General features: G+C 45.6%; 4 protein-coding genes across 4 annotated transcripts in view; 2 read left to right on the top strand and 2 right to left on the bottom strand.

Moving 5' to 3' along the window:
- The window catches only part of LOC309549119 (uncharacterized protein), a 2,919,967-nt gene that overhangs the window by 240,211 nt on the left and 2,664,528 nt on the right, over positions 1 to 15,228 (bottom strand). The window lies entirely within an intron of this gene.
- The window catches only part of LOC309548636 (gastrula zinc finger protein XlCGF66.1-like), a 292,938-nt gene that overhangs the window by 240,211 nt on the left and 37,499 nt on the right, over positions 1 to 15,228 (bottom strand). Inside the window, exons 4-7 of the mRNA XM_082248606.1 lie at positions 14,104 to 14,316; positions 13,852 to 13,993; positions 12,247 to 12,431; positions 11,126 to 11,775 (exon numbers count right to left, since the gene is read on the bottom strand). Coding sequence (XP_082104732.1) covers positions 11,167 to 11,775; positions 12,247 to 12,431; positions 13,852 to 13,993; positions 14,104 to 14,316 — 1,149 coding nt within the window. The 3' untranslated portion in view covers positions 11,126 to 11,166. The remainder of the gene's footprint in view (positions 1 to 11,125; positions 11,776 to 12,246; positions 12,432 to 13,851; positions 13,994 to 14,103; positions 14,317 to 15,228) is intronic.
- Positions 1 to 15,228, top strand: part of LOC309549117 (uncharacterized protein) — a 4,285,597-nt gene that overhangs the window by 129,550 nt on the left and 4,140,819 nt on the right.
- The window catches only part of LOC309549122 (uncharacterized protein), a gene marked incomplete at its 3' end in the record, with an annotated part of 313,082 nt that overhangs the window by 106,512 nt on the left and 191,342 nt on the right, over positions 1 to 15,228 (top strand). The window lies entirely within an intron of this gene.

Here is a 15,228-nt window from a genome sequence, read left to right on the forward strand (position 1 = left end):
GCAATGTTATGTGGCAGTGTATGTAGCAGGTGGAAATGGTGAATTCAGTATACAGGAGTAATTAGGCAGAACAATGCAGGTAGCACTGGACAAGATACAAAGGAGCTAGCAATTAGATTCAGCAATGCGGGTAGCAGGTAGCAGTAGTCAGTATACACAGGAGCTAGCAATTAGATTCAGCAAATACAAGTAGCAGGTAGCAGTATTCAAGGTACACAAGAGCTAGCAGTTAGGTTTAGTAATGCAAGTAGCAATAGTGGTGTTGATAAGGGGGGTCCCCTGTGGGGTACTTATCAGAAGTCCTGAATGCAGGCAGTGGCTAGCAGAGGTTGCAGAGAGGAAACTGGCGACAGATGGTAAGAAAGCTCCGGCCGGTCCAGTACTGTAGTGCGGGTTCACAGGGTAAGTTCAGCAGAGTTTGGTTAGGCAGCTACAATGAGCGGTTGCACGAACAATCTGTCCATGCAAACCGCTAGTTGAAATAGGCGCCATGAGCAGCGCCCGATAATGACGTCACGGCGCCATCAAGCATCACCACGCCCACATGCGTTCCACCTGACCGAGCGGTGGAACGCAACCCGGAAGAAGGGAAACCCGAGGGAACTTACACAGGGTCAGGGCAATCATTGGGGTACTGTAAGAAATGTATGAACCCAGGGTGTCAGAGGGGTTGGGAGACTTGCAGGGTCAGGGCCACTATTGGGGTACAGTAAGAAATGTCTGAAACCCAGGGTGACAAGAGGGTCGGGAGACTTGCAGGGTCAGGGCAACCATTGGCGTACTGTAAAAAATGTCTGAACCCAGGGTGTCAGAGGGGTTGGGAGACTTGCAAGGTAAGGGCAACCATTGGGGTACAGTAAGAAATGTGTGAACCCAGGGTGTCAGGTCGGGAAACTTGCAGGGTCAGGGCCACCATTGGGGTACAGTAAGAAATGTCTGAACCCAGGATGTCAGAGGGGTTGGGGGACTTGCAGGGTTAGGACAACCATTGGGCTACAGTAAGAAATGTCTGAACCCAGGGTGTCAGAGGGGTTGGGAGACTGCAGGGTCAGGGCAGCCATTGGGGTACAGTAAGAAATGTCTGAACCCAGGGTGTCAGAGGAGTTGGGAGACTTGCAGGGTCAGGGCAGCCATTGGGGTACAGTAAGAAATGTCTGAATCTAGGGTGTCAGAGAAGTTGGAAGACGTGCAGGGTCAGGGCAACCATTGGGCTACAGTGAGAAATGTCTGAAACCCAGGGTGACAAGAGGGTCGGGAGACTTGCAGGGTCAGGGCAACCATTGGTGTACTGTAATAAATGTCTGAACCCAGGGTGTCAGAGGGGTTGGGAGACTTGCAAGGTAAGTTCAACCATTGGGGTACAGTAAGAAATGTGTGAACCCAGGGTGTCAGGTCGGGAAACTTGCAGGGTCAGGGCCACCATTGGGGTACAGTAAGAAATGTCTGAACCCAGGGTGTCAGAGGGGTTGGGGGGACTTGCAGGGTTAGGACAACCATTGGGCTACAGTAAGAAATGTCTGAACCTAGGGTGTCAGAGGGGTTGGGAGACGTCAGGGTCAGGGCAGCCATTGGGGTACAGTAAGAAATGTCTGAACCCAGGGTGTCAGAGGAGTTGGGAGACTTGCAGGGTCAGGTCAGCCATTGGGGTACAGTAAGAAATGTCTGAATCTAGGGTGTCAGAGAAGTTGGAAGACGTGCAGGGTCAGGGCAACCATTGGGCTACAGTGAGAAATGTCAGAACCCAGGGTGTGAGAGGGGTTGGGAGACTTGCAGGCTCAGGGCAGCCATTGGGGTACAGTAAGAAATGTCCAAACCCAGAGTGTCAGAAAGGTCGGGAGACTTGTAGGGTCAGGGCCACCATTGGAATACAGTAAGAAATGTCTGAACCCAGGGTGTCAGAGAGGTCAGGGGACTTGCAGGGTCAGGGCAACCATTGGGTTACAGTAAGAAATGTCTGAACCCAGGGTGTCAGAGGGGTCAGGGGACTTGCAGGGTTTAGGGCCATCATTGGGGTACAGTAAGGAATGTCGGAACCCAGTGTGTCAGAAGGGTTGGAAGATTTGCAGGGTCAGGGCAACCATTGGGGTACACTATCTTTAAGTGGCCTTCACTGGGGTAGCTTTACATGGGCAATGATGTCACTGTGACAGACCTAGCTGGGACATGGGCTCTTACCCAATGACTATGGGCCCTGGCATTTACATGGCATTTCACTGCTTTTTGGAAGGTGTATGCCTGGGGGATCGGTGGAGTGGTCTTGTTTCTGATTCATGTTCATGTCTCCCCAAAACACACAGACTCTGGGAACTGGAGGTTCCATATTTGGGGCCTCTATGCCTCAAACTAACAATGACTTTAGATGGTAATGTAATCCACTCAAACCACTGGGGTCCCCTGCCATAATGTGTTTTTTGTAAGTAGCTCTCCTGTTATAGTCTGTTGCCTACTAGTCTGAGGAGGAGGGAGATCACTGTTTGTATTGTTAATTGTGCTAATTAACACACCTATTGTCTGCTAGCAAACTATTGGGGATGTGTTTACACTTGTAATAATGTGTATTGTACTCCGTGAGCTCGATGCCGGCAAGTCTGACCAGGAATAAGATCCCTGATTATCCAGATTGAATAGCGGAATAGGAAAAATTTTATAAAACGGTGTATCTCACACGTACAAACACAGACTAGGCCCCGATTACAATTTTTTGTACCCTAAAGGCAGGATGAGGAGTAGGAGGAGTTCGGAATAGGAGGCAAACTGAAGCACCCTGCAATCCTCGGCGGTGGAAGATGCGCCCCAAAAATTGGAAAGGTGTATCTCACACGTACCAATACAGACTATCCCGCAATTTAATTCTTTTTACCCCAAAGGGTGTAGATTGAATAGCGGAATAGAAAATATGATATCAAAAGGTGTATCTGACACGTACAAACCCAGACTAGGCCCTGGTTTCAATTTTTTGTACCCTAAAGGCAGGATGAGGAGTAGGAGGAGTTCGGAATAGGAGGCAAACTGAAGCACCCTGCAATCCTCGGCGGTGGAAGATGCGCCCCAAAAATTGGAAAGGTGTATCTCACACGTACCAATACAGACTATCCCGCAATTTAATTCTTTTTACCCCAAAGGGTGTAGATTGAATAGCGGAATAGAAAATATGATATCAAAAGGTGTATCTGACACGTACAAACCCAGACTAGGCCCCGATTACAATTTTTTGTACCCTAAAGGCAGGATGAGGAGTAGGAGGAGTTCGGAATAGGAGGCAAACTGAAGCACCCTGCAATCCTCGGCGGTGGAAGATGCGCCCCAAAAATTGGAAAGGTGTATCTCACACGTACCAATACAGACTATCCCGCAATTTAATTCTTTTTACCCCAAAGGGTGTAGATTGAATAGCGGAATAGAAAATATGATATCAAAAGGTGTATCTGACACGTACAAACCCAGACTAGGCCCTGGTTTCAATTTTTTGTACCCTAAAGGCAGGATGAGGAGTAGGAGGAGTTCGGAACAGGCAGGAGGCAAACTGAAGCACCCTGCAATCCTCGGCAGTGTAAGATGCGCCCCAAAAATTGGAAAGGTGTATCTCACACGCACCGGTACAGACTATGCCGCAATTTGATTCTTTTTACCCCAAAGGGTGTAGATTGAATAGCGGAATACAAAATATGATATCAAAAGGTGTATATCACACGTACAGACCCAGACTAGGCCCCAATTACAATTTTTTGTACCCTAAATGCAGGATGAGGAGTAGGAGGAGTTCGGAACAGGAGGCAAACTGAAGCACCCTGCAATCCTCGGCAGTGTAAGATGCGCCCCAAAAATTGGAAAGGTGTATCTCACACGTACCGATACAGACTATGCCGCAATTTAATTCTTTTACCCCAAAGGGTGTAGATTGAATAGCGGAATAGAAAATATGATATCAAAAGGTGTATCTGACACGTACAAACCCAGACTAGGCCCCGATTACAATTTTTTGTACCCTAAAGGCAGGATGAGGAGTAGGAGGAGTTTGGAACAGGCAGGAGGCACACTGAAGCACCCTGCAATCCTCGGCGGTGTAAGATGCGCCCCAAAAATTGGAAAGGTGTATCTCACACGTACCGATACAGACTATGCCGCAATTTAATTCCTTTTACCCCAAAGGGTGTAGATTGAATAGCGGAATAGAAAATATGGTATAAAAAGGTGTATCTCACACGTACAAACCCAGACTAGGCCCCGATTACTATTTTTTGTACCCTAAAGGCAGGATGAGGAGTAGGAGGAGTTCGGAACAGGAGGCAAACTGAAGCACCCTGCAATCCTCGGCGGTGGAAGATACGCCCCAAAAATTGGAAAGGTGTATCTCACACGTACCGATACAGACTATGCCGCAATTTAATTCTTTTTACCCCAAAGGGTGTAGATTGAATAGTGGAATAGAAAATATGATATCAAAAGGTGTATCTGACACGTACAAACCCAGACTAGGCCCCGATTACAATTTTTTTGTACCCTAAAGGCAGGATGAGGAGTAGGAGGAGTTTGGAACAGGAGGCAAACTGAAGCACCCTGCAATCCTCGACGGTGTAAGATGTGCCCCAAAAATTGGAAAGGTGTATCTCACATGTACCAATACAGACTATGCCGCAATTTAATTCTTTTTACCCCAAAGGGTGTAGATTGAATAGAAAATATGATATCAAAAGGTGTATCTGACACGTACAAACCCAGACTAGGCCCTGGTTACAATTTTTTGTACCCTAAAGGCAGGATGAGGAGTAGGAGGAGTTTGGAACAGGCAGGAGGCAAACTGAAGCACCCTGCAATCCTCGGCTGTGTAAGATGCGCCCCAAAAATTGGAAAGGTGTATCTCACACGTACCAATACAGACTATGCCGCAATTTGATTCTTTTTACCCCAAAGGGTGTAGATTGAATAGCGGAATAGAAAATATGATATCAAAAGGTGTATCTCACACCTACAGACCCAGACTAGGCCCCGATTACAATTTTTTGTACCCTAAAGGCAGGATGAGGAGTAGGAGGAGTTCGGAACAGGCAGGAGGCAAACTGAAGCACCCTGCAATCCTCGGCGGTGGAAGATGCGCCCCAAAAATTGGAAAGGTGTATCTCACACGTACCGATACAGACTATGCCGCAATTTAATTATTTTACCCCAAAGGGTGTAGATTGAATAGCGGAATAGAAAATATGATATCAAAAGGTGTATCTGAAACGTACAAACCCAGACTAGGCCCCGATTACAATTTTTTGTACCCTAAAATCAGGATGAGGAGTAGGAGAAGTTTGGAACAGGCAGGAGGCAAACTGAAGCACCCTGCAATCCTCGGCGGTGTAAGATGCGCCCCAAAAATTGGAAAGGTGTATCTCACACGTACCGATACAGACTATGCCGCAATTTAATTCTTTTTACCCCAAAGGGTGTAGATTGAATAGCGGAATAGAAAATATATGATATAAAATTGGTGATTTTTCAATAGCACATGTGAACACAGCAGTGTCTTATGTGTTATGTCACGGTCAGCTCTGCAGCAGGCTATGAAGGGAAAAAAAAAGAAAATTCCCCTTTAAGTTTGTAATTTTTAAATAGATTAGTACAGACTATGCCACAATTTATTTATTTTTTAACCCAAAAGGATGTATATTGAATAGTGGAATAGAAAAAAGTGTATAAAATTGAAAATCACTCAATAGCACATGTGAACACAGCAGTGTCTTATGTCACGGTCAGCTCAGAGTCAGCACTGCAGCAAGCAGGCTATGAAGAGGGAAAAAAAAATTCCCCTTTAACTTGTAGTAAAATATAGCTGATGAACTCTGCACACAACTGACTGTTTAGCTCAGCTGCTGAGGTTACATGACATGAAGGACAACAGGAGTATGTTTTGTTCTGTGTGTGTTTTGAGATTAAACGTACATTATCTGGGGAAACGAGGGTTTGGGTTAACTGTTGAAGAGATAAATCAAAGAGTAGAAGAGGAAGGATATTTACCCATTAGTTTCCAGTACTGCCCCCTCCAGCCATCAGCCAAGATGGCGGCAGAAGAACAGAAGAGATAAAGAGAAGAGGGAAGCGCCTCTTGAGTGTGGTAAAAAGCACAATTTATTACAAAGCAATATAGTAACTTACATATAAGTAAGCAGGTAAGTGCATGGCTCTCCGAGGGCGGCTGCTGGGGATTGCATCCAAGTGTCCAGGTTTCCAGGTGTAGGCTTGATGTCTGGGAACTGGTGGAGACTTTGCTCAATCCTTCCGGAAGTACTGTGCAGCGGTGGAGACTTGTGCGGCGGCTGGGTGTCAGGGGAGGCGTCTAACGTCACAAGGTGGTGTGGGCAGTCTGGGCTTCACAACTAGTTTCAGAGCATGCGCGAGAATCCGGTCCCGGACCTGCGCTCTCCTTTCTCAAGTGTCCGGTTACCAGAAGGAGCACCGATGATGTATGTCACTTTTACCCCATCACAAGCAGCGACCTTAATGACAAGTCTACCTGACCCAGAGTTGAGACTCCTTGCACAGGGAGAGTTGTAACAGACTCCTTTAGAGTGTCTTGACTACTTGTGGCAACCTGTTGGTAGGGGTCATCGTCCTCCCTGCATGCCGGAACAAAGCAGGAAATTTATACAAGGTTTTGCCTGTCAAGCACCAAAGGCCCAGTCTACGGTGTGCATAATACATGCAGATCTGGAGAGGCTTACTTAATAGAAAGTGTCCATTAGTCAGCTTCCCATACACCAGCTTTATGAGGCCTGCAGAAGGGCTGACAATCCAGGAACAGTATCAGTAAGGAAGATGCTGACCCCCTCCAGCTATAACCTGCATATAGCAGCCACAAAATAGAGGGATTAGGCTGCAGCACAAGGACCTGTCACAGTAAGAAATAAATCCATGATAAACAGAGACGGTGCAAGGGAGAACTCCATATTGTTAGGAAAAAAAAGACATTATAACATATATAATTGCTACAAGCTATGTAGTATTTTTTTTTTTTTTTTTAAATCGCAATTCAAACTATGGCTGCTAAAGTCTCCTAAGCTGTCAAAAAAGACAGTGTAACAGTTGTTTGATTGCTGGGTGAGAAAAACCCGTGAGGGGTTAATTACTGCTAAAGGAATACTGACACTGCAGCTTCTCACATCAGAGCACCATCCCAGCAGGTGAATAATCAAACAGACCCTGCCATATAGATGTAGAGCCCTCCTAGGTAGGTGCTAGAATGAGTGGATATAGTTCTTGGTTTCTCTGCCTAACAGGGAACAGCTCATGCTGTCTTGATGATTCACACTGATCCAATAGCCATGGAGTATATTGGACAGTGGGTGGAAACCTGGCAGATGAGAGCATGAATGTCTGTACAGCCCTGGTCAGTTAGAAGGGGATGTGCTCCAAGGCATGCTGGGTACCTGCATTTATATATGAAGAGTACATGTGCTCGTAGTCCAGTCCAATCTACCTCTAGGGAGAGAGGTCTAGGTGGGGAGGGGGCTGCTGCCTCTCCCTTGCAGAGGCTGCCATGCGGCCTAGGGTGGGCGACCTGAGGGCCTTAAACATTGAAGTTGTAACCCATGGGTCCTTACGAGGGCTGACTGAGGGAGGATGTCTGCAGATCCTGTCTGGTACTACTGAGGAAGACTGGTGTGTGTGCTCCAAGAGCCTTGTGAGTATAGACCCCCCACAGGGGATCCTTGGGACTTGTGCTGTTAGATCCTCCTCTGGGTGTTAGAAGTCAGTTACTGGGTGCAAGCTAAAGGAGACACTGGCTAGTGTCTTGAAGAGGCAAGGTTCACTGAGTTCCTTCAGCTACAAAGGGACGTGTTCATCCCATACAGGTGCTTTATGGTCCTGCAGATGATCTGCGATACAGTTCTATTGAGAGAGTTGTCCTCACCTGTGAATAGTTATTTGGAGTATTACTACTAAATCCCTTCTCTTATCCAAAAAAATGCGAAACTACACATGATCACAAAGAACCACTGTCATATGTGTGGCTTTAAGGGCACAGCATGAGACAGATAACAACTACATGGATTTATCCTAAAATAACATTTATTGATTTATCTAAAACCAGATCTCAATAAAATGAGGAAACTGGCCTCAAACTGAGCTCAGCTCGTACACAGGAGATCAATGTCTCCTACTAATTTCACTCATGTACATCATACATATATAAGGATAAGTTGGTATATATCATAATGTTCGTGTAGGTATAGATATTTCCTCTCTTCACTGGTCTTTGGGTTTCACACAAGGCTTCTTCAGGACTATGAAGATGTACAGACAGTTTTCTCTTATAAACAGACTCGATATTATTGTTTCATAAACATAGAACATAATCTGTATTTATGTACATCATAATAAATACAAACATGGCTTAATAGCACACGGCCTTCCTTCCAACCCCCAGCAAACTAACCCGACCTGGGGCGGACACAGGGGGGAAAATTGGACCAAAATGTGTTGTATATATAGGTATCTATAACTTAGGAGTAGAATACCAAAAGGAAGCCCACTCACCCAGCGCTCAATGGAAAACACAAATGGTTATAACGACTATATACAATAAAAGCAGACTGAAAGCTGCTGCTATTAAAACAAATAAACTGGCAAAATAGGTGTATTCTAAATGATGGTAAACTTATAAAACACACTACCTCAAATAATACACTAGCAGCGCTAATATATTAAGAAATATAAAAGTCCAATAAATACAGAGTCTCAATGATAGATCAACATCAATGTGAAAAGAGTTCATGCAAAGAGTCCCGAATAAGGTGAAGATGCCAAAATGTAAGTCATCCCTAATAGTGCATCCAAATCCAAGAGAGCCTCCACCTCACCACCGTGCACGCCTCAAGGTAATGCACTTACCAGAGGCCACTTAATTCAGGCCAAATGTTGTCCCAAAAGAATGATGGCAAATCTTCAATAGCCCTGGAACCTTGGATAGAATGATCTCCTCACATCGGTATACAGAAATCGCTCAGCATAGCCGTGGTTCCTATAAGCAGGCAGCCATGTTGTTAGAAAGTGCTCTTTTAAGACTTTTATATTTCTTAATATATTAGCGCTGCTAGTGTATTATTTGAGGTGGTGTTTTCTATAAGTTTACCATCATATATAGGTATCTGTCCTGATGATCCAAGGTACAAGATAAAATATATATGTGTAGTAGTGTGAGGTGTAATTACATTCTCTATTCTATATCTATTCATACAGAAAGGAGGAAGGATAATCACCTTATGAGGATAGCCAGTTGGTATACACCGGATGGAGTTTATACTCCCATAATATGTGGGTGTCTCTCTCTATAGGGGTCACCTAGGTATATAATCAAAGCCCATCTTGTTTATGACTCATAGTTAGTGTACTCTTATCTTTAATAATGTAGGTTTCAGCCTACCTATAGGTTAGGTATTTCTCTTGGATATACTTACCGCCCCTTACTTATGTAAGAAATGTCAAATGGAGGAGGAGCCTGCAGTAGTTATTTTTTAATAAAGGATTTTTCAAAAATTGTATGTTTTTATTATTTTTTGGTGGATAGGTATGGAAAATATGTTCCCGATGCTCCTTTACATGGGGGGGTGGGGCGTGATCTGGGGGCCCCTTGGTAAAAGGGGCTTTCAGATTACAAGAAGTTCCCTGCCTGCAGACCCCCACAAGCACAAGCCATGGTTGTGGGGAAGAGGCCCTTGTCCCCATCAATATGGGGATGAGGTGCTTTGGGGTGGGGTGGAGTGGAGTGGGGGGGACAGAGCTTCCCCAAAGCACCCACCTATGTTGATGGCATGTGGCCTGGTATGGTTAAGGAGGGGGGGGCCTCACTCATCCCTCCCACTTTCCTTACCTGCCGGGCTGCATGCTGGGATAAAGGGTCTGGTATGCATTTTAGGGGAGAACCCACGCTGGTTTTTGTTTTATTTACATTTTGGCCCCCGAAGGGCCTGGTATGGATTGGGGGGTAGGGGGACCGCATCGTTTTTTTATATTGCCGGCATTCTTTTTTTTTTTTCATCTGTCGGTGGGGAAGCCCGCTGACAGCTGATGAGTCATAGTTGGTAAGGATGTGGGCGGCCGGCTTCCCGACTTGCTGTTTAACAACCAGCTATTTCTTCACACAGAAGTTGCATCGGGTGATCGTTTTTTTTTTGACTGATCCGAATTCGAATTGTTCTGAAAAGTTTGAATTCGTTAGAAAATGAAAAAACGAAACAAATTTTAACAGATTTCAACAAAATGCATTACAATTTCATTTGGAGATTTGGATACATCCGAATCTAGGAATAACCAAAAGTTTGTCGGAATTTGTATTCACAGCAAAACTAATTTCACGTGTCTAACACTTAATGGCCAACCGCTAACAGCTGGGCTCCCAGCCAATGCAAATGGCCGCCGTTGGCAGGGCCCACTCTCCAGACATGGATCCCCTACATATGTGTGCCATAACACCACCCCGCTGATAGCTGGGGACTCAATGACCACTCGGGACATCCTGGAAGACTTCTGGATACCAAAGGAAGCTCCTGAAATCCCGCACAGCTGCCCAGCACCAGACCTGCCCACCAATACTTCCATTAGGTAGGAAAACCTCATAAAAAATGGTCCTTTAAGTGAGGAGGACAAAAAAGGAACGCAGCCATTGGCTTATCCTAAACATTTATGGGGGTGGGGTCTTACGGGGGAGGAACGAGGGCGGGGCTACCCATACGTATGCTGCCATGGACATCTGTCAGGAAAGCACATTATAGCCACTAGATGGAACTGACCATTATAGGAAATCCCAATTCGCCGTGACTGGGGGAATGCGGGTCACATTTCATCAACACATTTATAACAACCAGATCTGTCAGTGTTTGTGAAATCTTCCCGCACAAATTGTACTCAGCCAATGAAAGGTAAGGACTCCATTTTCATTTTTCTCCTGCTATCAATGGCCAACACGGGACAACACTTCATACATGTCTTTGTCCTTATGAAGTGTTTCTTACATGATGAAGATCAGCCATATCTGAGGTGTATATCAGGGTGTGCTTCTTCCCCACATGTCCACCAACATTCATATAGAAGACATTTCCCGCACTCAAGGCACTAATACACCTCCAGGGTTGTGTGGGACCACTGATGTACAGGAAGACAGGACTTCAGTGAGGAACATTTCCCTCACTCAGGACAGGAAAGTGGCTTCTCCCCCGTGTGAGATCTCTGATGTGTGGAAAGACTGGACTTCAGTGTAAAACATTTCCCACACTCAGGACAGTAATACGGCTTCTCCCCTGTGTGAGATCTCTGATGTGTGGAAAGACTGGACTTCAGTGTAAAACATTTCCCACACTCAGGACAGTAATACGGCTTCTCACCTGTGTGAGATCTCTGATGTGTGGAAAGATTGGACTTCTGTGCAAAACATTTCCCGCACTCAGGACAGGAATACGGCTTCTCACCCGTGTGAGATCTCTGATGTCTGTAAAGATGGGACTTGTGTGCAAAACATTTCCCACACTCAGGACAGGAACACGGCTTCTCACCAGTGTGCAATCTCTGATGTCTGGAAAGAGTGGACTTCTGTGAAAAACATTTCCCACACTCAGGGCAGGAATACGGCTTCTCCCCCGTGTGAGATCTCTGATGCATGGAAAGAGTGGACTTCTCTGAAAAACATTTCCCGCACTCAGGACAGGAATACGGCTTCTCACCAGTGTGCAATCTCTGATGTGTGGAAAGATAGGACTTCTTTGAAAAACATTTCCCGCACTCAGGACATGAATACGGCTTCTCACCAGTGTGCGATCTCTGATGTGCAGAAAGAGCGGACGTCTGTGCAAAACATTTCCCGCACTCAGAACAGGAATACTGCTTCTCACCAGTGTGCGTTCTTTCATGCACATTAAGATTGCCTTTCAAACTGAAACTCTTCCCGCATTCAGAACAGGAGAACCTCTTATCTGTTGTAAGGACGGCACCATCCCTCACAGTCTGAGGTTCCCCAGGATAAGAGGAATACGATGGTCCGGCACCGTCCCTCACAGTCTGAGGTTCCTCAGGATAAGAGGAATACGATGGTCCGGCACTGTCCCTCACAGTCTGAGGTTCCCCAGGATAAGAGGAATACGATGGTCCGGCACCGTCCCTCACAGTCTGAGGTTCCTCAGGATAAGAGGAATACGATGGTCCGGCACTGTCCCTCACAGTCTGAGGTTCCTCAGGATAAGAGGAATACGATGGTCCGGCACTGTCCCTCACAGTCTGAGGTTTCTCAGGATAAGAGGAATACGATGGTCCATCTACACTGTGTTGTCCCGGATGGACATTTGAGGTAGCCGGGTTTTCTCCTGGACTATACTGTGTGATGTCCTCATCTTCTACTTTACAGTTTGGAGACAAAATGAGACAATCCTCTGAGGTTTTCCTCCTCTCCCGTCCATCTACTAAAATAGAAATACAAAGATTATTACTAGACATCAGCAGATTGGCTCCCCTAAACCAGGACTCCGCCCACATCAGGCAGCTTTGACTCTGAGGATCTTACAATTCCACCCTCAATGTAACTAGTAAATGGGTCCTCTGATCTCCTACCAGTTCATTTCTTTATTCATGGATCTTAGTCAGAGAGTGAGGAAACAACGAGAACTGTCTTTTATAGAAGTGACAGTGATATCGGGATTATAGGACGAGTGTCCCCTCCCCCTCTATCACTCATTGCCATCTTCCTGCACAAAAAGTCCTGCACTTCCTTATTTAGTCCATGATTTAGTCATGAATAACAGCTGGGCTGAGGCCCACCAGAGGTCAGAGAGTGAGGATGGGGGAGAACAACCAAAATGAAGACTGGACTGATCCTGAAGATCATATATATATATATCTGGGGAAGTCCAATCAGGATGCAAGGCATCAGATGGGAGTGGTTTGAGGACATGATCACGTTAGGTGGAGTGCCCTCAAGTTACACTGAGACTGATGCTTGGGGAATCTGCAGTGATTGGGTGTATTCAATGCTGGATTGTTTTTTTAACCTTGTGAGTGCTTTTCTTATCCATGTAATAAATATAACAGTGAGCACTATGGAGTCTCTTTATCTCTAGTAGCAGGAGCTGGCTACCTAAAGAGGAGGCTCCACCTACATGTACCTGAAGGTGTGTGATTTCATGCTGGGTGTGTCCTCTTGGTATGGAGCACTGGGGTCCATCTGAAGAGGTGAGAGTACACCTGGAATTGCAGAGTGGGGCACTGTCAGCTTATTCTCCGTGACACGAGAAGGGTGGATTTGTAGCTCATTCATGTTTACTGTGGATTGTAAAACTGTTTGCGACTGTTCACCACTGTGCGTGTCTTTTCATGTCTTTTCTTCAAGTTTTTGTGTGTTTGTGTGTAACAGTGTGTGCATTGTATAGATAGAATATACACGGCTCAAAAAAAATGAAAGGAACTCAGTGACTTTGGTGTGAGACTATACAGACATATCCCTCCACCCGGCACAGCCAGCAAATAACAGAGCAACTAACCCCGGGAGAATTCTTCTGAAAGGGATCTTGCTAGACCTGGGCATGGGGCAGAAGACCCAAGGTTCATAGCCCAGGGGTCTAGGCTGAGCAACGTCTATGGTGAACATCAACATTTTACTACCAGCTGAGCCCCAGAATCTCCATAAATCCAGTCTAGAGACATAAATTGTGTCTGCAGCACAGAGAAGGAAGATTATCCGAGAGAAATACAGGAATACAGGATGGGGAACACAGCTCAGGAAAGTGACCAGGGTATTACAGGCTGATATCACCCAGTCTCCGCCCTACACTGGACCAATCAGTGAGCAGTATGGGTGGAGGAATGTATTTAGTGTTAATGACCCACCTGTGCTGATCTCTGTAGGAGTGTCCTCCTCTATAAATGTCCCCGTTATTCCATCCTCCTCCATAGACTGCTGATCATCCCTCACATACGTCTCTTTTTCTTCTGCTTTAGCCTCAAATTCTATATCGATTGGATCTCCACTCTAAACCAAGAAAATGAGAGAGAATATCATCTGGAAGATATAAGCTTACATAAAAAACACACACACATCCCCTCCACAACTCCATGTTCTAGATACTCCATCCCACCAACCTTGTAACATTGAGGGATGGTGTGACCTTCCTGTGTGGAATCCTGGGAATGCAGAGGATGGGGATATCTCTCTGGTGGGTTTCTGTAGCTGGATGACTCCACCATGGTGTCCTGGTACAGATCTTCGTGTACTTCCACTATGACCCCATTCTCATCATCCTCCTCTTTTATTTTGTCTTTAACCTCAACTTTAGAATCTCTCAGATTTCCACTCTGAATATATAATAAAAATAACATCAATGTAACAATGCAGATAATGTACAGATCCTAATGATACTATCAGTGATTGCTCCTCATCTACCTGATGATGTTGAGGGATGGCGTGACTTTCATGTGTGGAATCCCTGGAATACAGAGGACGGGGACCTCTCTCTGGTGGGTTACCATTACTGGAACCATCTGTAGTAAACACACACACACTGTCAGGGACCATAAACCAGGCGAAGACAAAGTACAGTTAAAAAAAAAAATAAAAATCACACCTTTAATGAAATAGAAAAAAATAACCCAATTCAGGAATATAGTCAAAAACAGAAACTGGGATTTGGATGACAAAGCAGGTAATCAGAGGAGCCGGGGTCAAGAAACCAGAAGTCAGCATAGTTGGAAGCAAAAATCAGGAACAGGAATAGGAAGAGAAGTCAGCCAGGGCAAGTAACACACAGGAACACACTGGAGATCATAGACCAAGCAAGGACAAGGAGGAAATTAGCTCAGCTGCTTCAAAAGCAAAAAAGGGGATGGCTGTAGGCTGGAATAATGAGGCAGGAAATGGTAACCAGGTGAGTCACTGTGGTAACAAGCTGCTGGTAGTTACCCGACAGCTAAGCAGCTTCTGAACATTAAAAGAAAAAGGCAGCTTGTTAACTAGCAGGAGCCCAGCCCTGACAGTACCCTCTTCCTCAACAATCTCTCCCCCTTGGGGGAGCACCAGGCTTGAGGGGAAAACGTATATGGAAAGCCTGGAGCAGGACAGGAGCATTTACGTCCGAGGATGAAACCCAAGAGCGTTCCCCTGGACCGTAACCCCTCTGTGAACTAGATATCTTATGTATCCACTAAACCTATGGGAGTCAATGATAGATTGTATCTCATATTCCACATGGTTGTCAACCTTAAGCGGGC

The sequence above is a fragment of the Pelophylax lessonae genome, assembly GCF_965119305.1.
Source record: "Pelophylax lessonae genome assembly, chromosome: 3".
Taxonomy (NCBI): domain Eukaryota; kingdom Metazoa; phylum Chordata; class Amphibia; order Anura; family Ranidae; genus Pelophylax; species Pelophylax lessonae.